Source organism: Caretta caretta, chromosome 2, assembly GCF_965140235.1.
Source record: "Caretta caretta isolate rCarCar2 chromosome 2, rCarCar1.hap1, whole genome shotgun sequence".
Lineage (NCBI taxonomy): Eukaryota > Metazoa > Chordata > Testudines > Cheloniidae > Caretta > Caretta caretta.
The window spans coordinates 230,414,319-230,439,724 of NC_134207.1; the positions used below are offsets into that span (position 1 = coordinate 230,414,319).

Consider the following 25,406-nt stretch of genomic DNA (forward strand, 5'->3'; position numbering starts at 1 on the left):
TCTCTAATATTACAAAAATAGTAAGTAAAGCCAGGCAAGGCGTGTTAGATTATCTTTTGTTTTAGCTTGTGAATTTTCCCTTGGTTAGACGGAGGTTTATTCCTGGGGTTTTGGGTTTTTTTTGTAACTTTGAACTAAGCCTAGATGGAGTTCCTTTGTATTTGTGAATCTTTTGTTATCCTGTAAAGTTATCTTCCATCCTGATTTTACAGAGGTGATTCTTTTACCTTTTCTTTAAATAAAATTCTTCTTTTAAGAATCTGATTGGGGTTTTCAGTGTCCTAAAAACCCAAGGGTCTGGTTTACCTATTTGGTTGATATATTATTCTCAAGCCTCCCTAGGAAAGGGGGTGAATAGACTTGAGGGGAGGGGTGCATATTTTAGGGAACAGGAACTCCAAGTGGTCCTTTCCCTGATTCTTTGTCTAAATCACTTGGTGGTGGCAGCATACTGTTCAAGGACAAGGTGGAATTTGTGCCTTGGGAAGTTTTTAACCTAAGCTGGTAAAAATAAACTTAGGGGGTCTTTCATGCCAGTCCCCACATCTGTACCCCAGAGTTCAGAGTGGGGAAGGAACCCTGACAGATGCCCACGCAATGCAGAGAGATATTTGAGAGCTTTTGAATCAGGGGTGTGACCCAAAGCCCATCGAAGTTAACGTGAGTCTTTCCAGTGACTTCAGTAGGCCTTGGTTCTGGCTGCAGGTGCATGGTGAAAGGTGAAGTAGAAATACCTATGAACAGTCGGTATTCTTTACAAGTGTCCACATGGTGCAGGCACCACCTCCACCTTCCATGGAGCCCTAGTCTGTGGTAGGAAAGGAGGGGAAACGTGGGCATGGTGAGGGTAACTGGGGCCCAGAACACCAATGGGCAGTAGATACTTTGTGCAAAAATTGCAGGAGTAACTAGAGCAACATCCTTGTAGCAGCCTGTAATCAGGAAGGAGTTGAAGTTTCTGTCACAGCTCTGGTCAAGCTCCCTCTTTCGAAACTCACCAGGATGCTGTATTTGGGTCCCATACACTGGGCCCATGTGCTTTAAAGCTTTTCTGTGTCTGAGTAGAGTACAGGCACTGCCTCTGGCTCACGGTTTCTCAGCATACTCTCAGGGTGCAGATGATCTTTTAACATCCCCTTCTGAAAGCTGAAATCTCATTGTCCAAATGCCCTCGGCTCTAAAACTCATTAGCTGTTGTGCCCCTGACTTGCTAGCTGCTTAAGCCCACCCTTCCCAGAGCCCCAGCCTTGTGGGCCCTCTGGCTTACCATTTATTTCTTCAGAGATGATATTTGATGCAAACTGACCCAGGCTTTCCAAAATAATTAGCTGTTACTTTAGGCAGCTCAAAAGAAGTACAGAATCATGCAAAATAAGATACAGCTAAATTCCATTTCCTCCCTCAGTTTCCTCATCACTCTTGAGCATTCTTTGGGATATGGGTCACTGTTTTCTAAGGAGTCCCTAGCTGTTTTTAAAGGGCTGTCCCAAGACTTCAGTCTCTTTGTTCCCTTCTGGGGAAATACCTCTACTCTAAACCCTACTCCCTGTTGACCTCTTGGAATAACTGGATTATTCCAGGTCAGGTACCTCTGTTAGTATACCCATTGGCCTGCCAGAACACAGTCACTAAAATGTTAGTGTCTTCTTTCTTAGTTAGTTAATTCTGTATTCTGTTATTCTGTAGCTTCTTCCAGACAGGGTGTGTGATAAATGGCATGGTCCTTGTCAGCCCCTGGCTGGTTTGCTACACATTGCAGGTTAGCATTATACATACATAGGGCTCATAAAATCAATGAGAATTCATAATTTCTACATCAATAGATCCCCCAAATCAGGGTAGCCATTTCTCAGATATTAATCTTTTGCCTTAGGCTCTAGTATATTTCCTCAGCATGTCTCCTCCCATTTATGGCCAAAGTGGGATAAGGTTCATAAACTGTAGATGCTCAAAATTTTCAAATCAGCATATTGCCTCTGACTTGTGAAAATATATATATTTGGTCTATCTTTTATATTATAAAAATTAATCCAACTTTCTTCATAAATACAATATACTGAGTTTCCTCCTGGACACTGTTTCCCTGGGATTTCTAAAGGTCAGAGAGAGCAAGTGTGATGAACATCATGATTGACACATTGGAATTGAATCAGGGACCCCCAGAGCTAAAAGTATGGGTTGCTGCAGCTTGAACTAAAGCTTGCTACGTAGGGTTGTAACAGACTCATATTCCCTGCAGATGGGGCTCAAAGTGGTACTGTGACACACACTCACCAGTGGCTTAAATGTGGAACTATATAAGAATATCCAGTTATAGTCGGACTGTTTGGACTAATGGACAATAACTTTATAGCATCAGTGTTGTTGGTCAGCCAAATAATTGTCATCTAGTCTTCTGTCCTTAAAGTGAGGATTATTAGCAAATAATATGGCAATGAATTTGTAAGTGCACGAAGACCCCCAACAGATTACTCCTTTAGTTGGTGAGATGAAGATGTACAGTGTTAATATAGAGATTCTCTGCTTTTTGTCTGTTTCTCAAAGGAAGTCCCTCTCTTGAGTCTGAAAAAATCTGTGGAATGCTACAGTCTCGGAATGGTAAATGGGAAAACCAGCAGTGTGATCAGAAACTTGGATACATCTGTAAAAAAGGAAATTCCTCTTTGGATTCCTTTATTATTCCCTCAGGTAGGCTGGTCAATACAAATAAAAGCTATTTATTCAAACTCTATAGAATGTCCTGCAATGAGCGAAAGATAACAAGTAATGCATCTTTCTACAATGCACATAACCTTCTGTCTCAATTGTCAAAACCAAATTGTTAGGCCTGTTGGTCAGTTGTAAACAGGTGTGGAAGAATTCCATGATGTCAGTTCTCTGAAGGTGTCTCAGTGTTGCTCCACTAAGACCACTTTGAAAAAGTTCCAGGAACACAAGCTCCTCAGAGAGCAAAGGCTCCTGCCCTGGGGGGACTAATCAGGACCTGAGTCCCTTGCATGTATGCTGAAAGCTGCAGAATATATTAGAGGGACAATGTACTGCATCAGGGGTGATCTGGAATGGATCCTGCACCTGGCCTCTGAGACCCATTGGATACATCTACACAGCTATAAAAAACCTGCTGCACCAAGTCTTCAAACCCAGGTCAATTCACCTGGGCTCGTGGGGCTTGGGCTGCGGGACTAAAAATAGCGTAGATGGTTGGGGTCAGGTTGGAGCCCACGTTCTGAGACATCCCACCCCCCTCACAGGGTTTCAGAGCTTGGGCTCCACCCAAACACAACTTCTACACTGCAGTTTTTAGCCCTGCAGCCCAAACCCAGTGAGGCAGAGTCAGCTGGCTCAGGCCTGTCGTGGCTGTACTGTGGGTCTTTCATTGCAGTGTAGATGTAGTCTGTCCTACTCTGGCAGGATGGGTCATGGCCTGCCTATGTAGCTGGAACCCTTCATTCCCACCTCTTTCGATTGCTCTTCTGAATAATTGTTTGAAACTTTTTTTTTCCTTTAGGTGACTTTAAGCCTATTAAATGCCCCAGTGGATGGATCCCCTATTCAGGCCACTGTTATATGATTTACAGAGCACCCAAAATATGGAAAGATGCTTTATCTTCCTGTAGAAAAGAAGGTGGAGATCTGGCGAGTATCCACAATATTGAAGAATACAGCTTTACAGTGTCTCAGCTTGGGTACAGTGAGTATTGCTACAGGGCAGTATTTTACCTGCATACATATTTATAATGTAGCCATTATCAATTCTGCAGTTCTGACAATGATGTTAACGTAAGGTCTTAAAGTCCAAGAAGGCAGATCCACCTTCATTACTCAGTCAGGAATGGACATGAAATTTAATAACACTATTCAAAGATGGGGGCAAATATATAACTGCTTCTTATGTTTTCAGAGCCTACAGATGAATTGTGGATTGGTTTGAATGACCTCAAGATTCAGATGTATTTTGAATGGAGTGATGGGACTCCTGTGACATACACCAAGTGGCTACATGAAGAACCATCCCATGCGAACAACAGGAAAGAAGATTGTGTCATTATGAAGGGAGAGGTAAAATAATGCAATTATATCTACTGTTGGCATGTTTTCTTTCAAAGGGTACGTCTACACTGCAGCAGGTAGCGTGCGTCCCGGCTTGGGTACACAGACACATGCAAGCTCTTCTCCAGCTAGGGGACTAAAACATAGCAGTGTAGCTGGTGGTAGCCTGGACAGCAGCTCAGACTAGCTGCCTGAGTACAAACCTGCCTGGATCCCCTGGATACGTGCTTGTGTAGCTAGCCCGAGCTGCTGCCTATGCTACCCCCATCTACACTGACATTTTTAGTAAGCTACTGTGTGTCTATCTGCCCCAGCTGGGAAACGTGCTGCCTGCTGCAGTGATAGTGACGATGAAATGCTAAGGGAGATTAGAGAGGCTATCAAAATAAAGAACTCAATAATAGTGGGGGATTTCAATTATCCCCATATTGACTGGGTACATGTCACCTCAGGACGAAATGCAGAGACAAAATTTCTTGATGCTTTAAATGACTGCTTCTTGGAGCAGCTGGTACAGGAACCCACAAGGGGAGAGGCAACTCTCGATCTAGTCCTGAGTGGAGCGCAGGATCTGGTCCAAGAGGTGACTATTAACAGGACCGCTTGGAAATAGTGACCATAATATAATAACATTTAACATTCCTGTGGTGGGAAGAACACCTCAGCAGCCCAACACTGTGGCATTTAATTTCAGAAAGGGGAACTATGCACAAATGAGGAGGTTAGTTAAACAGAAATTAAAAAGTACAGTGACTAGAGTGAAATCCCTGCAAGCTGCATGGACACTTTTCAAAGACACCATAATAGAGGCTAAACTTGCATGTATACCCCAAATTAAAAAAACACAGTAAAAGAGCTAAAAAAGAGCCACCGTGGCTTAACAACCATGTAAAAGAAGCAGTGAGAGATAAAAAGGCATCTTTTAAAAAGTGGACATCAAATCCTAGTGAGGTAAATAGAAAGGAGCTTAAACACTGCCAAATTAAATGTAAAAATGTAATACGAAAAGCCAAAAAGGAGTTTGAAGAACAGCTAGCCAAAAACTCAAAAGGTAATAACAAAATGTTTTTTAAGTACATCAGAAGCAGGAAGCCTCCTAAACAACCAGTGGGGCCCCTGGATGATCGAGATACAAAAGGAGCACTTAAAGACGATAAAGTCATCGTGGAGAAACTAAATGAATTGTTTGCTTCAGTCTTCACGGCTGAGGATGTTAGCGAGATTCCCAAACCTGAGCTGTCTTTTGTAGGTGACAAATCTGAGGAATTGTCACAGATTGAAGTGTGACTAGAGGAGGTTTTGGAATTAATTGATAAACTTAACAGTAACAAGTCACTGGGACCAGATGTCATTCACCCAAGAGTTCTGAAAGAACTCAAATGTGAAATTGCGGAACTATTAACAATGGTTTGTAACCTGTCCTTTAAATCATCTTCTGTACCCAATGACTAGAAGATAGCTAATGTAACACTAATATTTTAAAAGGGCGCTAGAGGTGATCCCGGCAATTACAGACCGGTAAGTCTAACGTCAGTACCGAGCAAATTAGTTGAAACAATAGTAAAGAATAAAATTGTCAGACACATGGAAGAACATAAATTGTTGTGCAAAAGTCAACATGGTTTCTGTAAAGGGAAATCATGTCTTACGAATCTATTAGAGTTCTCTGAAGGGGTCAACAAACATGTGGACAAGGGGGATCCCGTGGACATAGTGTACTTAGATTTCCAGAAAGCCTTTGACAAGGTCCCTCACCAAAGGCTCTTACATAAATTAAGTCGTCATGGGATAAGAGGGAAGATCCTTTCATGGACTGAGAACTGGTTAAAAGACAGGGAACAAAGGGTAGGAATAAATGGTAAATTTTCAGAATGGAGAGGGGTAACTAGTGGTGTTCCCCAAGGGTCAGTCCGAGGACCAATCCTGTTCAACTTATTCATAAATGATCTGGAGATGGGGTAAACAGTGAGGTGGCAAAGTTTGCAGGCGATACTAAACTGCTCAAGATAGTTAAGACAAAAGCAGACTGTGAAGAACTTCAAAAAGATCTTACAAAACTAAGTGATTGGGCAACAAAATGGCAAATGAAATTTAATGTGTATAAATGTAAAGTGTAATGCACTTTGGAAAAATAACCCCAACTATACATACAATATGATGGGGGCTAATTTAGCTACAGCTAATCAGGAGAAAGATCTTGGAGTCATCATGGCTAGTTCTCTGAAGACATCCACGCAGTGTGCAGCAGCAGTCAAAAAAGCAAACAGGATGTTAGGAATCATTAAAAAAGCGATAAGAGAATAAGATGGAGAATATCTTATTACCCTTATATAAATCCATTGTATGCCCACATCTTGAATACTGCGTACAGATGCAGTTCCCTCATCTCAAAAAAGATATATTGGCATTAGTAAAGGTTCAGAGAAGGGCCACTAAAATGATTAGGGGGTTGGAACGGGTCCCATATGAGGAGAGATAAAGAGACTAGGACATTTCAGCTAAGAAAAGAGGAGACTAAGGGGGAATATGATAGAGGTCTATAAAATCATGAGTGGTGTGGAGAAAGTGAATAAGGCAAAGTTATTTGCTTGTTCCTATAATAGAAGAACTAGGAGCCACCAAATGAAATTAATGGTCAGCAGGTTTAAAACAAATAAAAGGAAGTTATTCTTCATACAGCGCACAGTCAACCTGTGGAACTCCTTGCCTGAGGAGGTTGTGAAGGCTAGGACTATAACAGGGTTTAAAAGAGAACTGGATAAATTCATGGAGGTTAAGTCCCTTAATGGCTATTAGCCAGGATGGGTAAGGAATGGTGTCCCTAGCCTCTGTTTGTCAGAGGGTGGAGATGGATGGCAGGAGAGAGATAACTAGATCATGACCTGTTAGGTTCACTCCCTCTGGGGCACCTGGCATTGGCCACTGTCGGTAGACAGGATACTGGGGTGGATGGACCTTTGGTCTGACCCAGTATGGCCATTTTTATGTTCTTACACATAGCCAGCCTAAGTGATTATTGTGGTTTGACTCATTGTCCAAGAGCAAGGGTACTAGTCTGAAGCCAACGATGTCTGAAGTAATCATGTCTGGAGATTTAGGTTTTGTGAAAATCCAGCTCTTAGGCCCTGATCCGAAAGTCTGCATTGTGAGCGTGGAGGCAATACACGGGTACAAGTAAGGTTTAACATGATGGGTCATGCTAAACCTTAGGCTAAGGCTTTGTCTGCTCTAGGGAAGTCGATTAAAGAGCACTGAGCATCCACTCACAAAATGTGGGATCTTCTTGATGGTAAGACTCTTGGTTCAGGGACTTTCTTACTTGTCTATAAAATATCTTGCACATCTATTGTGCTTTTCTGAAAAATAAATTACAACTTTGGAAGCCCATGTAGCTGGAGCCTCCTAACCAGGAAAAAGAAAAGGAGTACTTGTGGCACCTTAGAGACTAACCAATTTATGGTGCCACTAGTACTCCTTTTCTTTTTGCGAATACAGACTAACACGGCTGCTACTCTGAAACCTAACCAGGAAAGGCACCACATGGTTTGTGCTCAGTTTACAGCCCCTCATCATGGGTACGGTGGAGAGAGGACGACTACATTCCTATTAAATCTCTTATATTTTCACTTTACTTTGTTTTCCCCATCTTTGCTTTGCAGTTTTTAAAGAAAAAACTAAGATTTTTTTCTCAAAAACTCAGTTTGACCATTGTGAGGTTTTCGAACTGCCACACACCCCTTTTCTTGGTTGGTGCAGCCCATAAGCCTAGTTTACCTTTATTATATTTGCTAAGAAAAAATCTACAAGACCCAGGCCAGTAGGTCCCATAAATCCAGAAAAACATAATGTGTGTGTACATTGGGGACATTCTTCTCCATACTCTTCTACTAGATCCTAACTTGTCCTTGCAAAAGCTCCCATCTCTCTCTTGGATGAGTGTTCTTATTGTCAGGAATGTGTCATGCTGTGGGCTAGCATGGTGTATTATAGTGTCCTTTCAGTCATAGGCCACCCCAGAAAAAACTCCCTCAGGAACTAAGAACTGCTTCAGATTTTACCACATTCTGTTCTGCGTGCAAGGCACACTTCTTTGACTTACCTTTGATAATAAAGACGCAGAGCAGAGCAGAAATTAAAGAAATATTTTCTGAAAATATTTCATAGTTTTTCTTCAAGGAGATAAAAGGAGAGAAAGACTCATACATGTCATGGCAGAGACTAGTCATGTCATGTAATGCACTTCTGCAACGTGCTCAAATACTGCATTATGAGAATAGAATAAAATGTTGACTTGCTCAGCAGTCACTGAAGCCTTCATAAATGCCATTTAAACTCTGTGCACGCTGAGGATATGCACCCAGCACTAATAAGCTAATGAACTTTTGGACAGAGCAGCAGAGTCTCCAATGGAATTTCAAAGTTAAAGGGAGGACCTTTATTGATGGGTCATGGTAAGGAAAAAGAGAACTGTAGTCATGTGGAATGGGAGTTGAAATGACCCAAACCAAAGCTTAAAGGTGGTCTGGGTTCTGCCTGGAGACAGGTGAATGTTCAGTCTGGTTCTTATTTCCTCTGAATCTTTTTAAGGAAAACCCTAGAAAAAAGGAATAAGGAATGTTCTAAAGACCTAATCCTTCTTCTTCACTGACATTCCTTTCTTTTCTTTGCCATGTTCAGGATGGCTATTGGGCAGATGATGTTTGTGAAAAGAAACTTGGTTACATCTGTAAAATGAAACCTTTGGCAGAAGAATCTGAGGAAGTTGAGATCATTGTCCCAGGCTGCCAGAAAGTAAGTACAATATATATATATATATATATATGGCAAGACATGAAGATCATTTGACTTATTGGCTTCACTCCTTTTAAAATTATGTTGCCTTTTAGGGGGCAATCTACGATAACTGCTTTTGACAAAGCTTGTTGTTCTTACCCTAGCAAATTGTTAATTTATGCACATTGATGATTTTCAGACCACTGGGAAAAAATTGCTCCCTCATTTAAGCAAAACCTGCTCGGAATATCTTTTTCAGTTACTTGTGCCTCCTTTTGTCTTTATTCTCTCTTCTCTGAATTGAGCAGACCTATGCAGTTTTGGTTATTCATGAGTCATCTGCTATATATCACTTAATTATTGTTCCACTGAAAGATTTTGCATCATCCAAATGCACAGCAACAATAATTTTCCTAGAAGTCAGCCTGCAGCCAACATCAATGTCTTTCTGGGACTTGCACAGCTCTGAAGGCCATGAGGTGTCATTAAAGGAGGTGGTGATGGTCTTCCCCTCCCCGGGCTGCCACCTGGCACTGGGTTACCACTGAGCCCTCTGACCCACTGGCCTGGGCTCCCTCTACACTGTACTGCTGTGACAAGTTGCAAAGCCCTCCCAGCTTGCACTGTCACCAGCATTCATATGGGTAGGGATACACCCAGCTGCATTTACATGCAGGCTCTCTAATCACCAACTTCCCAGCCTGGGACGCCAGAGCAGAACCATCCTGCCCTGGTCAAATCTGACCAGTATATGGGTTTAATACCCGGTCCTCCTCTCCCTCAATGTGAAGAGAACAATGCACACTTGTGGTAACCAAGCAGAGATTTTCTCCAGACACCTTAGTCAAATGCACACTGGTTTGGATTAAAACATAAAATAATTTTATTAACTACAAAACATGGATTTTAAGTGATTATAAGTGATAACAAAGAGATCAAAGCAGATTACTTAGTAAATAAACAAAACTGCAATCTGAATTTAACACACTAGATAGGTAGGATATGAATTAGCAGATTCTCACCCTGAGTGATAAACAGGCTGGCAGATTCCAAAGGCACAATCTACCTTGGCTTTGCAGCTTGGCTTTCCCAGGTTTTCATACAGAGGTTAGCAGTCCCTTAGCCTGGGACCATCACTTCCCCCCTGTTCAGTCTTTATTCGTCAGGTGTTTCCAGGTGTGTTGTTGTAGGGAGAGTGAGGTACCCCCAGGATGTCATTTTCCCCCTTTCTGATCTTCTTCCCACTTGCTGAAAAGCTTTTTTTCTGTGATCTGGGTCAAACAGTTCCCATTATGTAGTGCTATCTATGAGAGGTTTCTATTGTACACAGTTCCTGGGGTAATCCTGGTGCTTGTGTGCATTTCCTCAATGAGCCATTAACATTGTTTGGCCTTTTTACTGTTGCCCCTGAAAGGCTGCTTGTGGGTGTTTTCAACCTCACAACATGTTTCTGTAACACAGACATAGCCAAATTTCATAATTGCACATACGACAATAGCACACACAATCCAACAAGATACGAATGTCTTGCAGATCAAGACTCTTAGAATGATACCTCACAAGGCATACTTTGTGCAAAACATATCCTAATTACATGACAGTGGTGAATATTGGGGTGCTAGGGTGTCTCAGATGTTTTGAAACAAATTGATAAATTAAACAGTAATAAGTGACCAGGAACAGATGGCATTCACCCGAGAGTTTTGAGGGAACTTGCAGAACTACTAACTGTGGTATGTAACCTATAATTTAAATCGGCTTCTGTACCAAATGACTGGAGGAAAGCTAATGTGACACCAATTTTTAAGAAGGGCTCCAGAGGTGATCCCAAACAAAAAGTCATATTTAACAGGCTTTGTATGAGAACTGTGCAGAGGTTGTGGGCATGTATTCCCGCCAACCCCTAGGCAAAATGTGCGACAGTCACACAAACACCACCATGGATTCTACTCCAGCTACTGGAGTTGCAGTCCCTACATACATCCAGTCAAGGCATTTGTGGCCCCTACCACTGTTTGATTATCACATTATTTTTTTCTTTCATTGTTCCTTAGTTTAACTTCACGGTTGGGTACAACTTTAATATAATTTTTTAGAAGTGTAGTGGACAGTTATTGTGTGCTATGTCATTTCACAATCTGACAATAGCTCGTGTGCATGTCTGCTGTTTATGTTGACAGGGCTGGATAAGACATGGTTTTTACTGTTACTCAGTTGGACAGACATCTGCGACATTCTCAGAAGCAAAGAAAATCTGTGAAGGAAACAAAGGTTACCTAGTCACTGTGAAAGACAGGTATGAAAAAGACTGCCTTTGCTTTCAAATGTGTGAGCAGGATGGAAGACAGGAAGGAGGTTCCAAACTTGTAGTCAGTAATGACTGATGCATGTCAGGTGTCATTCATTGACTGGCAATCGCATTGTGGAGTTGAACAAGATTGCACCAAGCAGTATCACAAGGAACATCAGAAGGCAATTGTACTATCAGTCCTTGTTTTAACAAAAAAGTAAAAGACGGTCAAGCTCCTGTTACTACCTATCTGCAGTACTGCCAACCCCCAAAAGTAAAAGGTCAGCAGTCAGGCCCACCAAAATCATAAGATTGGCTTAAAAAGTAAAATCTGAAAAATAATACATTTTGGGTACTATTTATTTGTCTTCCAGTTTTTGAGTCTTTGAGGTTTAAATTTTCAATCTTTTATCTGGAGGGCTAGAACCTTTTTTATTATTCTATTTAATAAAAGCTGAAATTCTCTCATAACATAATGACTCCAGAAGCTGGGGCTTATCTCACGACTCATGATAAAATTGCAGGAGTTGGGGACACTGTATCTGTCCATATAAGGGATGCATACAACACCCATCACCTTGGTATCACAGCATTTTATGTACTAGAGTGGTACTGTGACATGCTTGATGCCACATTAACTTAGAAAAGAGTCTCAGTCCTGTGACATAAAATGGAGATCATGGTTCTTGAATACCACTTGGGGCAGCTATTCTATGACATAAAATGTTACCTTTGAAAAGTATTAGGCTTTAGCTGAGGAACTGCTTGTAACATGCAAGAAACAAAGACAAACCACAACACACTACAGTTAAAACTACCCTGTTGTGCATTGTTTGTTTGTTTATATGCTGAATAAATAAAATCTGCAAATCAACCCAAGTATTGCAGCTTAATTCTCTTTATTATATCGTACAAAAGAAGAAAGGAATTATTGTAGATTATGAAAGTATCAGCATTTGTTTAGGATATAAATTAATATGCCATTATAATATTCCCAACATTTGCATTATGACTGATTTCATGAAAAAAAAAGTATGATAAAATCTTGGTTTAAAATTGATTTGACACTTATTATTCTCCTTCCCAGATATGAACAAGCCTTTCTGACTGTCCTGATTGGGTTCAATCCCATGAAATATTTCTGGATCGCTCTTTCAGATGTTGGGGAACAAGGGACTTTCAAGTGGACTGATGGTGAAGCAGTTCTGTTTACTCACTGGAATTCAGGAATGCCTGGTATGCACTGCCATGCTGTGTGGTGGGTAGCACGGGCTGCATGTTTTGTCGGTTCTCTGGCAGTTCCAAAAAAAGATCAGTTTGGGTAGAACTGAATCTGAATTTTTGGAAAATCGACAAAGTACATGTTTCATTTAACCCAAAACATTTTGTTTCTGGGCATTTTTAAAGGGCTAGGTTCACAAAAGAGCTAGAGGAGGAGCTGGTGTGACCTCTCCCCACCCAAAAGCCACTGGTTAGGGCAGTCACCTGGGATGTGGGAAATCAAGTTCAAATCCCCACTCTGGAGCAGGGATTTAAATCCAGGTCTTCTCCATTCTAGGTGAGTGCTCTAACCACCAAGCTGTAGGCTGTTCTTGGAAGGGGCTTTCACAGTCTCTCCGGTTGAATCTGTTCTTGGGTCAGAGGTAAAGAGTGAGAATGACTTTACAGCGTGGTTGTTAGAGCACTCCCCTGGGAGGGTAGAGACTCAAGTTTAAGTCCCTACTTCAATTACTATTGAATCTTCTACTTTCATATGGCAACTTGAAAAGTAACATTAAAGGTCAATGTCCACGTTTGTTACTCAAGTTTGTCATTCCGGTGCCATGGAATGAATCAAGGCTATCCCTCCATAGATGGATCATGGAGAAGCAATTCATTAGATGTTCCATGGTTTGGATGTCCTCCTTGTTAAGTGCTTTGGCATGACCAGTGCCATCAACATGGCAACTGAACACTGATCCATGGTCTAAGAAGCAACTCAGCTGACTATTTAATTATTTATACAAATTATAACTACTTCAGTGGGAGAGACGGAGAGAAACCCATCCCAGAATAGTGCATGAACTGATGGTTAGGGCACTCAGTGGGGACTGGGATTCAAATCCCTGCTCCAGAAAAGGGATTTGAATCTGGGGCTCCCACATCCCAGATAAGTGCACTCACCATGGGGCTAAAAGTTATAAGTGGAGCACCACCACCACCTTCTCTACTGGCTATTTTGTGAATATGCCTAAATCTCTGTGTGAATTTAGCTTAAAAAAAAAGGGGGGTTTTGGCTAGAACTATTCAGTGAATTCATGTTACATTTGTGAATTGTTTCAGGTCGACCGAAAATACTTTTTTCAGCAAATAAACTATTTCTTCTGAAAAACTTTGCCCAGCTGTCAGTGTGGGGACAGCACCTCTGGAAATCGGGCACAAGGTGTCACATGGTGTCTTTCTAGATATCTAAAAAGTGAGGGTCTCAAAATTAGAGAACATTTCTGAAGGTCTGCCAGCATAAAACTAAAAAATTTGCAGACTACATTATTGAAATGATTTCATTTGTACTAAAAATAAATACATCAGACTGGATATGCTAGAAATACCTTCCTAATACACTATATGGAAATGCTGCTTTTGATGGACATTAGTTTTCCTTAACTCATTTGTTACTTGGGGATTTGAAGTTGGCTCAATCCAGCTTCTATATTTGTTAATGAAATTCTATATAACTTCTTCATTAAGTCTCATGATCAAAGTCACGACTATTTATTAATTTTCATATTTATTTAAATCACACCATAGTTGCTGGTGGGCGTATGCATATGGAACACGTAACATTGAGTGATTTTGACTCTGCAGCAAAATTTATAGCCGCCATTTGATACATTTAAAAAAAAATAGAATAATAAGTACATACTTTGGGAAGAGATCATTAAGTTAATTCAAATAAGACTCTTTTAATTAGTTTTGTTTTCTTTTGTTTGTCATGAAGGAAGGGAGCCAGGCTGTGTTGCCATGAGAACTGGAACTACAGCTGGATTATGGGATGTTGTGAACTGTGAAGAGAAATCAATGTTTCTCTGCAAACAATTGGTTGAGGGAGTGACGCCTCCTCCTGTTCCAACAACAACTCCTGCCCCCTCATGCCCAGATGGATGGCATGCAAGTGCCCACAGTAGCTCATGCTTCAAAGTAGGTGTTAAACTCCTGAACACAAAGTACTCATGCTTTCTTATAACTGCATAAAGCAGATAAATTTGAAGAAACACTTGGCTTCAATTGACCCAACAGCAACTTGCATTTACATAGCTCCTTTTATCCTCAAGGATACCAAGCATTTCCCAGTGGTTTAGGACAGAAAGTGAGGAAGAGCACCATAGTCAATTGAAACTACAGTAGGGATTCTCAGAGACTCAGAGAAGAAAGACTGGATGAGGTTGCAGTAACCAATTTCAAGAGATGACCAGGCATAGACCAACGCTTTGGCAGCAGTCACAAGGCAATGGATGAATGTAGGCAGTGTTAGACAGGGAGACTAAGATGGACCACAACAGATGTTTTTTCTTAATTTCTATGATGCCCAGCACAGTATTTAATTGTACAATTCTCTGTAGCATTTTCAGAATGGACGAAAACATATGAAAACATGGATTGAGGCTCGAGATTTTTGTAGAGCTATAGGAGGAGATCTGGCCACTATCCATAGTGAAGAAGAGCAAAATATAATAAATGGCTTGTGAGTATCTGCATTGCCCTTATTCCTTCACTTGAAATTTATTCCATGAAAATAACACAAAATATCCTTTCCGAAAGAGGTCATTTCAGCTGAAAATCTATATGTCTCTATCATGGTTCTTATTCAAATATAAACATTTGTGTTGCATTAAAAAGAGTGGGGGTGGGCTTTGGCAGCATTTGAACTTCATATTAAACAAAATTGGGCATCAGCTTTCTGATCTGTGCGGATTTCTGAGTGTCATTTGGGAGTTTCTAAAAGTTGGTCCAGAGTTAACTGAAGATAGTACAGCAATATATCCGAACAACAGACATACATTTTTATTATTATTGTTTATTATTTATTAACCATACTCAAGAATATGGTAGGGAGGTGACAGCAAAAGACAGGGCCCCTGCCTTTGGAGATTTTACAGTCTAGACTTTAGATATGATACTGTGAGTGAGGGTGATAAGTAAAGGGTGAAAGCGTTTTAGTAAAATCATGCAGTTACTCAGTTTAGCCATCTGTACATCTTTGTGGTTCTGACTTTTTTCTCATTTTTATTCTCAGATTTTCATACTAATTTTCTATGTATGTGAGATTGCAGACATAAGGTTTTTGAAGGGATTTGAAAGAGGAGAGGGGGTGGCTATGCAAACAGGCATTGAGAGGTGTTTCCATGTGTCAGGGCAGAAGGTATAGGGAAGTGCCAAAAAGGCAGACTCAGATGTACTCTCTGGGGCTAAGTGATGTAGGCTCTTGAAAGTGAGGAAAATTGGTTAGACTTGCTGTACAGATCTGTGGGGAGCTAGGAGTTGATGGCCTCAAAGAGGTAGCAGTGGAAGAGATGATTTTGGCAGAGCATTGTGAGTGGAGAGGAACAAAGTGGGTATCAAAACAACTGGCAAGGAAAAGGTTGCAATAGTGAGCTGTAATTAGGACCTGGATCTAGAGTTCACCATTATGATAGATAGGAAGGGATTTTTAAATGAAATTCTGCGGGAAGCAATAGGCTTTGTTGTGGCTTGGATGTTGGGGGAGGAAAAAAGGAAGGTGTCAAAGATGACATTCAGATTGTGGCCCTGCTTACATGGAGGAGGATGGCATAATCAACTAGAGTGGCATTCTTGGGTACTGCTGAAAATTTGGAACTCTCCATTTTTACCCATGTTGAGCTTATGCAGATGATGAGTCATCCAGGATGAAATGTCTGAAAGACATGGAGGAATGTGACAGTGATCTGGAGGAAATAGATGCAGTGTAGAGATGATCCAAAATGAACAACAACAAGAAAAAGAATGAGAGTAAACATTTCAAATCCCTTTACATTCCACAGGTTTGGAACAATTTTTCATTTATTCAATTTTTTTCATGAAAATTATAAAAAAAATGGTTTCAAAATGTTCATTTTGGAAAAAAATTCATTTTCTCAGTTTTTTTGGCTTTGGTTTTCCTGCCCTCTCCTCCCCGCTTCTCTTTTTTCTTTCCATTAATTTTTTCTCCTCTTCCCAACTTTTTAATTTTTTTGCCACTGGAAAAAGGGAAGGGGGAAGGAAATACAGAGATCTGAAGGAAGGTAGAATGAATTGGATATTTTTCTTGGTTTGTTTTTTCTGATTTTGTTGAATAAATGAAAAGTTTTGGAAAAAAAATTTTTTTTACACATTTTTATTTTGAAACAGGGCCATTTATCCACACAAAATATTTTTCATTAGAAAAATTTCAATCAGATCTAGTTCAATGAGTTAAAGTTTATATTTTGGGCCTGTCTATAATTAAATAAGTGGAGGAACCATTTTTAAATAAAAGAGTAGTTCATATTCCACAAGGATCTTTTCTTAGTTAATAAAGGCAAAAAACCAATAGAGAGACTAAGAAAAATATTTAGGCATAGACCATGCCAAGCCTTGTATGAGTGCATGTAATTTAAGGCTCTGATCTGGCATAGCATTAAAGCACATGCTTAACTTTAAGCACGTGAACGTGAGTAGTCCCATACTCACATGCTTACGTTCTTTGCAGGACTATGGCATTAATTTGCATTTACCACTGCATCATTGTAGGTGGTAACTCAGCAGTTGGGGCCTTTCCTGCAAAGCATTGTATGACTCGACCTACTGCCATGTGCAGTCCCAGTATATTTTGCTCGGGATGCTGGAAATTAAGTAAGTAATTTAAATTATCGTGTTAGGGAAGCAAAATATTTCTTATGTCTTTAGTGCATATTAGAGATATTGAATAGGAAACATTCAAACTTATAGACATGCTGCAAGTCCTAAAATGTTTTGTGTATAATGATATGCATGCTTTGATTTATATACCATCCTCTCTATCTATATTTATATATAATATTTTAGGAAAAGAGCTCATGTCCATAAATCATATTGGATGGGTCTGAGTGCCTTTGATCCTGACGGAGGGTTTACTTGGAGTGATGGCTCTCCAGTGAGTAATTCATTGTTTTGTACCAGAGTTGGCTTTCTGAATTTATCCTATTGTTTTTCTGCAGTCTTTACTCAACCTATTTCTGCTTCTGCCCTCCTTCCACCTTAAGCTACCCTGTTTGATCCCATAACAGCATTTACATGAGGCAATATATCTGTTACTCACTATTGCAGGATTTTTTACAGTGGCAGTTGATCAGTGATCATCACAATTGTAGCTGCATAATTTAGTAGCTTTAAACAGCTTACTTCAAGCATTATTTTCTTTGCATAAGCACTGAAAGATTTCTTACTGCTTTGGAAAATCTAAAACTTTGCCAGGGCCATGAAGAGATTTCCAACCCTACCAGCTGGAGCAGATGCAGAACTTGGATTCTTTGCAATAGTTGATGTCTAATATTTGGGGCCTTATAGAGAATATTCAGTGTCTTAGTTTGCAGATGTGGCCAAGGAGTGTCTAGTACAAAGTACAAGATTTTGCCTCACTGAAGAGGTCACATTTGGGAAGGGGCAGGAGCCCTATTGCTTGGGATGCTTTCAGCCAGATGACAAAGCACTTGAAAATACTCAATAGGGAACAATCCTGCACTAGGCCCAGGGGAGGATGTGATAGAATGCCGGAATAACAAGGTTTTCTCACCTCTAGCTTCTCTCATTCTCCCTGCTTTGCTGAAAGGTCCTCCTGGGGTGTGGCACTGCTCCCCCAGGGTGCAGGCCTCAGCTTCCTCCCCACTCCATTCTATGCATTAACTTTCCTGTCACTCTTCCAACCCTTACTATTAATATTGTTGAATGTTTATACTGAGGAAGTGCTAGAGGCTGTACAAACAGATGGAATGTGGCCATGATGTTTGCACCCTGGCTCTTGTGGTGACAATGGAACAGAAATGGCACAGCTCCAGCAAAGAGAGACTGTTACAGGCAAAAGGCCGAAAATCACTGCACCAAAGTCCCCAGTGTATGCTGGGAACTGTGGCTGAACTGTTTTCAGAGCTGGGCTTGGCTGGATACTTTCTGAGACATCCCAGGATTGCCTCAGTTTTTAAGTTGTTTGTCTGGATTGCTAATGGCTCCTGGAAGGACTTCTGTGAACAGCCTAGTTTTCCATGTACTGAGTAGTATCAAACCCAGAAAGGGGATGCTGAGCTCAAAGTGCTTTGGAGGATAGGTTCGTTAATGGCTATTAGCCAAGATGGTCAGGGATGCAAACCCATGATCTGGTATCCCTAAACCTCCTCCAACTGCTAGAAATTGAGACTGAACAACAGGGGATGAATCACTCAATAACTGCCTTGCTCTGTTCATTCCCTCTGAAGTGTCTGATACTGGCCATTGTCAGAAGACAGGACACTGGGCTCTATGGACCATTGATCTGACCCAGTATGGCCAATCTTATGTTCTGAGTACCTTTCATGGTAGCCCTAAAGAGAGTACATTTGAGTAGTCTAGTCTGGAGATGACTGTCTAGCTATGGTGATCCCTGCATATAAGAGGAAAGGTGCCAACAAAGATGGTAAAAAGGCAATGCCCAAAAGTCATGGCAACCTCATTCCATCAAAATTAACCAATCAAAACACATTGGCTCCACTCATGGATGCTTTATTTCATCCTAGCAACATCTGAATTTGTTACTAAAACAATTTTTGTAACATTGTCGAAAGACTGGAGACTCCCTAATTGGTTCTGTTTGTTTAAACAAAACAGTTTGTACAAGTCTCTTTGTCTTAATCTTTTACTTACTGTTATAAATCATTGTATATCACAGGTCCAACTAAGCTTTTGTTACCTTTCGCCTATTTAATAGACTGGAATCAGCAAAACCTAAACTGGAACTATACCACCCAATGTTAATCTTGGGTTGAATCATCCACAACCCTCTCTCCCATCCCAACAGTAGCAAAACTAGGCCATTGCCCCACGTTGCTCCATCTTTATAGCCCATGTCATGGCTGGTATCTTTGTTGATAGGGACTAGGCAGAGCTGGAAGAGTCACAGGGTGTTCCTCCTTCACCTGGCAAGGACAGAGTATGCTGTTTCCCTAATAGTCCCAGCCTTGACTGTCCCCATGGGTGTGAGATTTAAGGGCTGAAATGAAACTGGGTCCCTCTGCCCTTGCAGAGCACAACCATTGTTCTTCTTTGAAAGGAAAATAGTCACAGAGTTGTGTTTCTACCAAAGGTAAACTATGAAAACTGGGCAGACGGAGAACCCAATAATTATGACGGAAATGAAAAATGTGGAATGTTCAGTGGATACACTGCCATGCAGTGGAACGATATGTTCTGTGAAACTTTGGGTGACTGGATTTGCCAAATAAAAAAAGGTAGGATGACTTCCTTCTTTAATTTAGAATATTAAACACAAACAGTTGAGTCAGTTTCATGGACTGTTCATAAGGCTACATGCAAACAGAGCAATGTAACACAGTGGGTACAAAGTGGGAGGTGGTAATTCAAACCTCTGAATTAAATTTAGACATACAGATGATCAAAAGGCTCCCTTCCATTATGACTATGACCATGACTTCACTCGCTCTTCTTGGCCTGATGAAGAGACCACAACATAGCAGGGTCACCCAGCTGATAGTGCCAATTTAATGAAAAACTCTTGGCTCTCTGAAGGGGCTGGGAGGATTCTGAATGCTAACATCTGTTAGCTGTTGCAACTTCCAGATTTGATGGAAAGTATTTCAGTGAAAAGATATTGAAACCTAGTGTGTGCTTGAGGACATCAAAACACTTTATTCATTTCATTCTAAATGGAAGACACCGCTTCACTCTAAATAGGAGTCATGGATTTCATCACCTGAAACATGTTTTAGGAGACACATTTTAAAGTAGCTTATGGTCTATACTTTGTATTATCAATATCTGAAATCCTACTTTGAGGACATGAATATGTTCTTTAAGCTTAACCATTGATTGGGCCTAAAATGATATTTTGTTGAACATTAAACATTGTCATATGTTCTTATGAATTGTATGTCAATACATGGAAAATGTATTAAATAATGCTGGGGTTTATTTTCTTATTCCACATTAAAATGATAATTACTGTAATAATAAATGTCATGGACAGAACATGCATGAGATATAAAACACATTCAGATTTTATTTTATTTTATTTTACAGGAGCAACATTAAAACCTGAACCAAGTACCACATTTGGTAGGTTTTGTATTTCCTGTTACCAGAAAAATGTTACCATGTAATGATTCTAACCTGTTGTAGAGATACTGTACGTGTGTCTTCATTATTTATCTTGCAGAATATACATATAAAGTCAGTGAAGATGGATGGATTATATATGAGGACAAGGCATACTATTTCAGCCATGAAACTTTGCCTATGGAAAAAGCCCAAGAGTACTGCAAGAAGAATTCTGGAGATCTTGTTGTCATCGAGGGTGAAAGTGAAAGAAAGTTTCTGTGGAGATATGTAAGAAACATATTTACTATTTCAGAAATGGGTAATGCAGTGCAGCACACCCAGACACTTCTCACAATCTGCTTCTGAAACATTGTAAAGTGTGCACTGTCATGCCATATATCTGCACCACCTTGTCAGGCTCTGAAGGTAACATCCAGCAAGGGTCAGGGCTTGTTTGCACCTGGAAATGTACTGAAATAAGTACTCTGGAACATTTATCTTGGTATATTTCCAAGTGTGGATAAGTCCTCAGCTTCTTTACAAGAAGTTTCAGAGTAGCAGCCGCGTTAGTCTGTATCCACAAAAAGCAAAGGAGGACTTGTGGCACCTTAGAGACTAACAAATTTACTTGAGCATAAGCTTTCGTGAGCTCCTGGTACCTTAGAGACTAACAAATTTATTTGAGCATGAGCTTTCGTGAGCTACAGCTCACTTCATCGGATGCAGTCCACTCACGAAAGCTTATGCTCAAATAAATTTGTTTGTCTCTAAGGTGCCACAAGTCCTCCTTTTCTTTTTACAAGAAGTGAAATACAATGCAAACTAACTGTTGTTAGCTTCTAGAGCTGTTCCCTTTGTTAAACTCAATAACATTTTGACGGAATTAGGGATGCAAAATCTGACCTTGAGTTACTGAGCTATCAGCACATGTAAAAATTTTGAAGTGGTACAACAATGGGATGCAAGGGATCTGCTGAAACCTCATTCCATATAAAATCATGGAGTCACGGTCTTGTTCTGAAAGAGGCTTTTTCTCTGCTATTTTGCAACATAAATTGTGGTGAGGTAGAGGAGGAGAAGGTGAGCCATGGATTTACCATTTTAAAGGATTTTAACCCAGACAACTGAGACTTAGAGTTGGTTGGGAAATTATTTTTTGCAGCAAAACAAAGTATTTGGTATGTTTGTCAACAATGTTCTTTGCAATTTTGTTGAAAATCTTCAGAGAACTCTCCTAAACTCTTTCAAAATGTACTTTTGCTTCATTTTAAAATTTGCCAGCCTGGCAGGTTTTCTTATATCCTACCAGCTTTTCCTCTGCTTCATTTTCATCCTGCTCTACTTTTCTTTTTTACTTTAATATTGGCAATCAGGTGAAGGACTTGTATTCTTCAGATATAATCCATACTATGGCAAAATGCCTCCACCATCAGCAAGTTAACAAATCATTGCTGACTATGCATGCTGTACAATAGGCACGAAACCAGAATTACATTATGTCATTACATTTAATTAAAATTTTATTTTTGTTTTAGAGCTTCTATTATGACTTTGGGGATTGCCTTTATATTGGTTTAACTGTGAGCCTTGATAAAAAGTTTAGGTAAGTAAACAATGAACATCAGGCTTGTAGAACATGGTACAAGTATTGTATTTAGCAAAGCTGTCCTTAAAGGGGTTATTACAGTTTCAATTTCAAAGGGGGGTGGGGGTAAAACTTGTTTGAGGCTCAATCTTGACACAACATTTCCAGAATATAATTTTTTTATTTAGAAAATAAATAAAAACATGTATTTTATAGAAGTTAGTTAGGGGATAGACAAGAATATTTAAAAGTTCAGCAAATCTGAAAAGATCTGCAAAATTGTTTCTGCAAAGATACCCATCTCAGCTAATCCCCACTCTTGGATCTGTACCCCTGTGCAGAACTCAGCTCCAAATTCTAATCAGTTGATTCTCAGCAGTGAGCCTCTTGCATCACTCCCTCTTACTTCTCAAAGGGTCAGATCTTTTCTGGCTGTGGTTGATTATGGGTCTCTGTTGTGATTCCAACTGGCACTCCTAACCTCACCTCCGCGACGCTTCATTATGTGGCTTCTCTGACCCTTCATGCTCTTTAGGCTTTGATGTTGTCTCCTTACTGTGTTGAAAATCTTTTTTCTAGTTTCAGATTTTCACCTGGACACTAATTCTCATGTCTTGTGCTTCTGGCATAGTCAACAGTGCTGAGGCTTCATCTCCTTTTATTCAAAACCTGTGCAGCATAGATGGCAGGTATAATAGGCCAGGGGAGGCTAAGCCTCCCTTGCAGTGCAGCCACCAACTCATCAGCTTTGAAAGTGTGGATGCCTGGGCCATAGTGGCCCCGCCTGCACTCTGCCCCAAGGCCTCCTCCTACTTCTTTCCTGTGGCCCTGCCTGCCCTCCACCTCTTCCTATCCCTGCTGCGCCTCTCCCACGAGGCACCCGCCACTTGCCGAGTCCCTCCTCTCTTCCATCCCCCTTCCTTGAGGTGCTGGCCACTCACTGAATCTCTCCCCTCCTGCATGGAGTGGAGGGATGCAGCGAGCAGTGGGCAGTGGAGGTCTTGGGGGAGGGCAATAGAGCGATTCAGTGAGTGGTGGGCGGGGGGTCTTTGGGGGAAGGGCAAGGACTCAGTGAGCGGCAGGCGGGGGCACCTTTGTGAGAGGGGAGATGGAGGAGGAGAGGGACTTGGCAGGTGGGGTGGGTCTTGAGTGGGTGGAATGACTCAGCGAGCTGCAGGTGAGGGGGCCGAGTATGAGCAGAGCTGGGGGTGGAGTGTGGGTGAGGCCTCGGGGGAGGAGGTGAAGCCATGATGCAGGTACCAGGGGAGCTTCCGGCACCTGGGCCAGCCTCCCCAAATGCCAGAGCCATGCGACGCCCATGTTGTGCAGAATGTCTTTTCTCCATGCTGACATTGTTTCCCTGTATATTAGCATCCCAGCTTTGGCTCCAGAGTTCACTATGAGCCATCAGAGACAAAACTTAATATCTGTGAGCTCACATTCCTTACCTAGAAGGTTATTTTCTGGTGGCAATGGTTTCAACATCTAGAGCAGAGGTCAGCAACCTTTCAGAAGTGGTGTGCCGAGTCTTCATTTATTCACTCTAATTTAAGGTTTCGCATGCCAGTAATACATTTTAACATTTTTAGAAGGTCTCTTTCTATAAGTCTATAATATATAACTAAGCTATTGTTGTATGTAAAGTAATAAGGTTTTTAAAATGTTTAAGAAGCTTCATTTAAAATTAAATTAAAATGCAGAGCCCCCCGGACTGGTGGCCAGGACCTGGGCAGTGTGAGTGCTACTGAAAATCAGCTCCCGTGTTGCCTTTGGCACGCATGCAATAGGTTGCCTACCCCTGACCTAGAGTGAATAAGCTACAGGCTTTGTTGACTTATTTTTTTTCCTACAAAATTCTTCAGTGATTGTATGGACAGCCCCTGAATTTCTTCCAAAAGTGTTGGTTAATTATATTTTCCCATGTCAATGGGGATCCAGGAAGTCCTTCTCTACTCCCAAGGTCTGTGTTTTTATACATCTTTCTTTTTCCATCTATGGCCATGGACCGAGAGACAAAGTGTTATGGTGCCATCTACTGGGACATTTGGTTATGAGTCACAGTCACTCAGAGCCTCATCTTTAGCCACTCGCTCCACTACTCAGGGTGGCTTATTTGTGCAGATGGCTTTATTTGTATGACTTTCTTTAGCATTAATGGAAGTCCACTCATGGACATTAGCTCCAGCTGCAGTCCTGCCTTTTGGAGCTACTGCTTCGTACACCCACTGTCTGCGCAAATTACTTACTGGAAATTCTGTTTGCTGCAGTCTATTCTTCTGCCATCCTGTGTTTCACCCTCCTCCTTGACTGGTTATGTACTGCTACTTGTCACTTGTAACATTTCTCTCAGTTTCTTGCATACTGTTTCTTCCTCTATGGCTCTGGAAGTGTCTCTGACAAGAAACAATATGTTTACAGTTAAGCATTGTGTGTTGCATTTCCTGTTAGAATTTTACTTGTAGAGACATTCATGGAGTTGTGTTGGCTCCAAAACTGGGAATGTTCTGAGCTGGGTATCTTTGAAGAAAAGATACAAATTGCTCACCTGTAGCTGCTGCTTTCTGCTGATATGCAGCCTTGGCAGATTACTTGCCCATCTCCTCCCCAGAGAGCTGAGATTTTTTTTTCATTTTTAATTGCCTTTTATTTTGAGAGTATTTCACCAACCACTAAGATAAGAAGTGATTGTTGCATTGCTGAGAGCAGCATGCATACAGTGAGGGTGTCTGAGATGCCCCCTGCTGGAGACTATCATTCCAGACCTGCTTGGGGCCAGTGGATTAGGCCTTTGAGTTGAGGAAACTTCCACTAAATCCACATGTAGGGACTCTGACCCAACAACCTACAGAGATGCCTGTAATTGTTGTTCTCTGGACACATACAAGTAATTATCTCAGCTAGCTGTTTTAGTGATGTGTTGTGATCCATGAACTCCTAGAAAATATGCAGGTGGGGAAATAGAATGCATCGACATGAAATGTATTAGTATATCTATCTAAATAAGGTACATATGACATTCGTTTAACACAGAGCTGTTATAATTTAAATGAATTTAGTTATTATGAACACAGGGCTAATATAAGTTAAAAAAACAAAAGAATATTCTCTACTTGAGCTCCAGGACTTTGGCCATATGATTTCCATTAATACGAATGAAAGTCACACATAAAGCTGTTCTTAGGTGTGTGTGTGTGTGTGTGTTCTCTGTGTGCTTCCCAGCTCTCCGCAGATAGTTGGCACAGCAAACCTCGATCGAACGGCCCGATAACCACAGACTCAGTTTGTAGTGAAGGCACTTGGTCGGTTTATTGTCAACGAAGCACAGTCCTAATGCCCTGGTTCAATGGTTACAGGTACAGTAACACATATGTGCCCGTTGCAATGGACTAGTTCAGTTAATGGTGGGACTTT

The 25,406-nt window shown here is 40.9% G+C and overlaps 1 protein-coding gene across 2 annotated transcripts in view; it reads left to right on the forward strand.

Annotated features, from left to right (window-relative positions):
• Positions 1-25,406, forward strand: part of LOC125630821 (macrophage mannose receptor 1) — a 57,890-nt gene that overhangs the window by 6,772 nt on the left and 25,712 nt on the right. For both annotated transcript variants that reach the window (XM_075125895.1, XM_075125896.1), the window contains exons 6-18: positions 2,545-2,688; positions 3,509-3,691; positions 3,902-4,059; positions 8,728-8,841; positions 11,004-11,119; positions 12,201-12,349; positions 14,091-14,290; positions 14,713-14,834; positions 17,174-17,261; positions 19,440-19,584; positions 20,393-20,428; positions 20,529-20,698; positions 21,946-22,013. In XM_075125895.1, the coding sequence (XP_074981996.1) occupies positions 2,545-2,688; positions 3,509-3,691; positions 3,902-4,059; positions 8,728-8,841; positions 11,004-11,119; positions 12,201-12,349; positions 14,091-14,290; positions 14,713-14,834; positions 17,174-17,261; positions 19,440-19,584; positions 20,393-20,428; positions 20,529-20,698; positions 21,946-22,013 (1,693 nt within the window). The remainder of the gene's footprint in view (positions 1-2,544; positions 2,689-3,508; positions 3,692-3,901; positions 4,060-8,727; positions 8,842-11,003; positions 11,120-12,200; positions 12,350-14,090; positions 14,291-14,712; positions 14,835-17,173; positions 17,262-19,439; positions 19,585-20,392; positions 20,429-20,528; positions 20,699-21,945; positions 22,014-25,406) is intronic.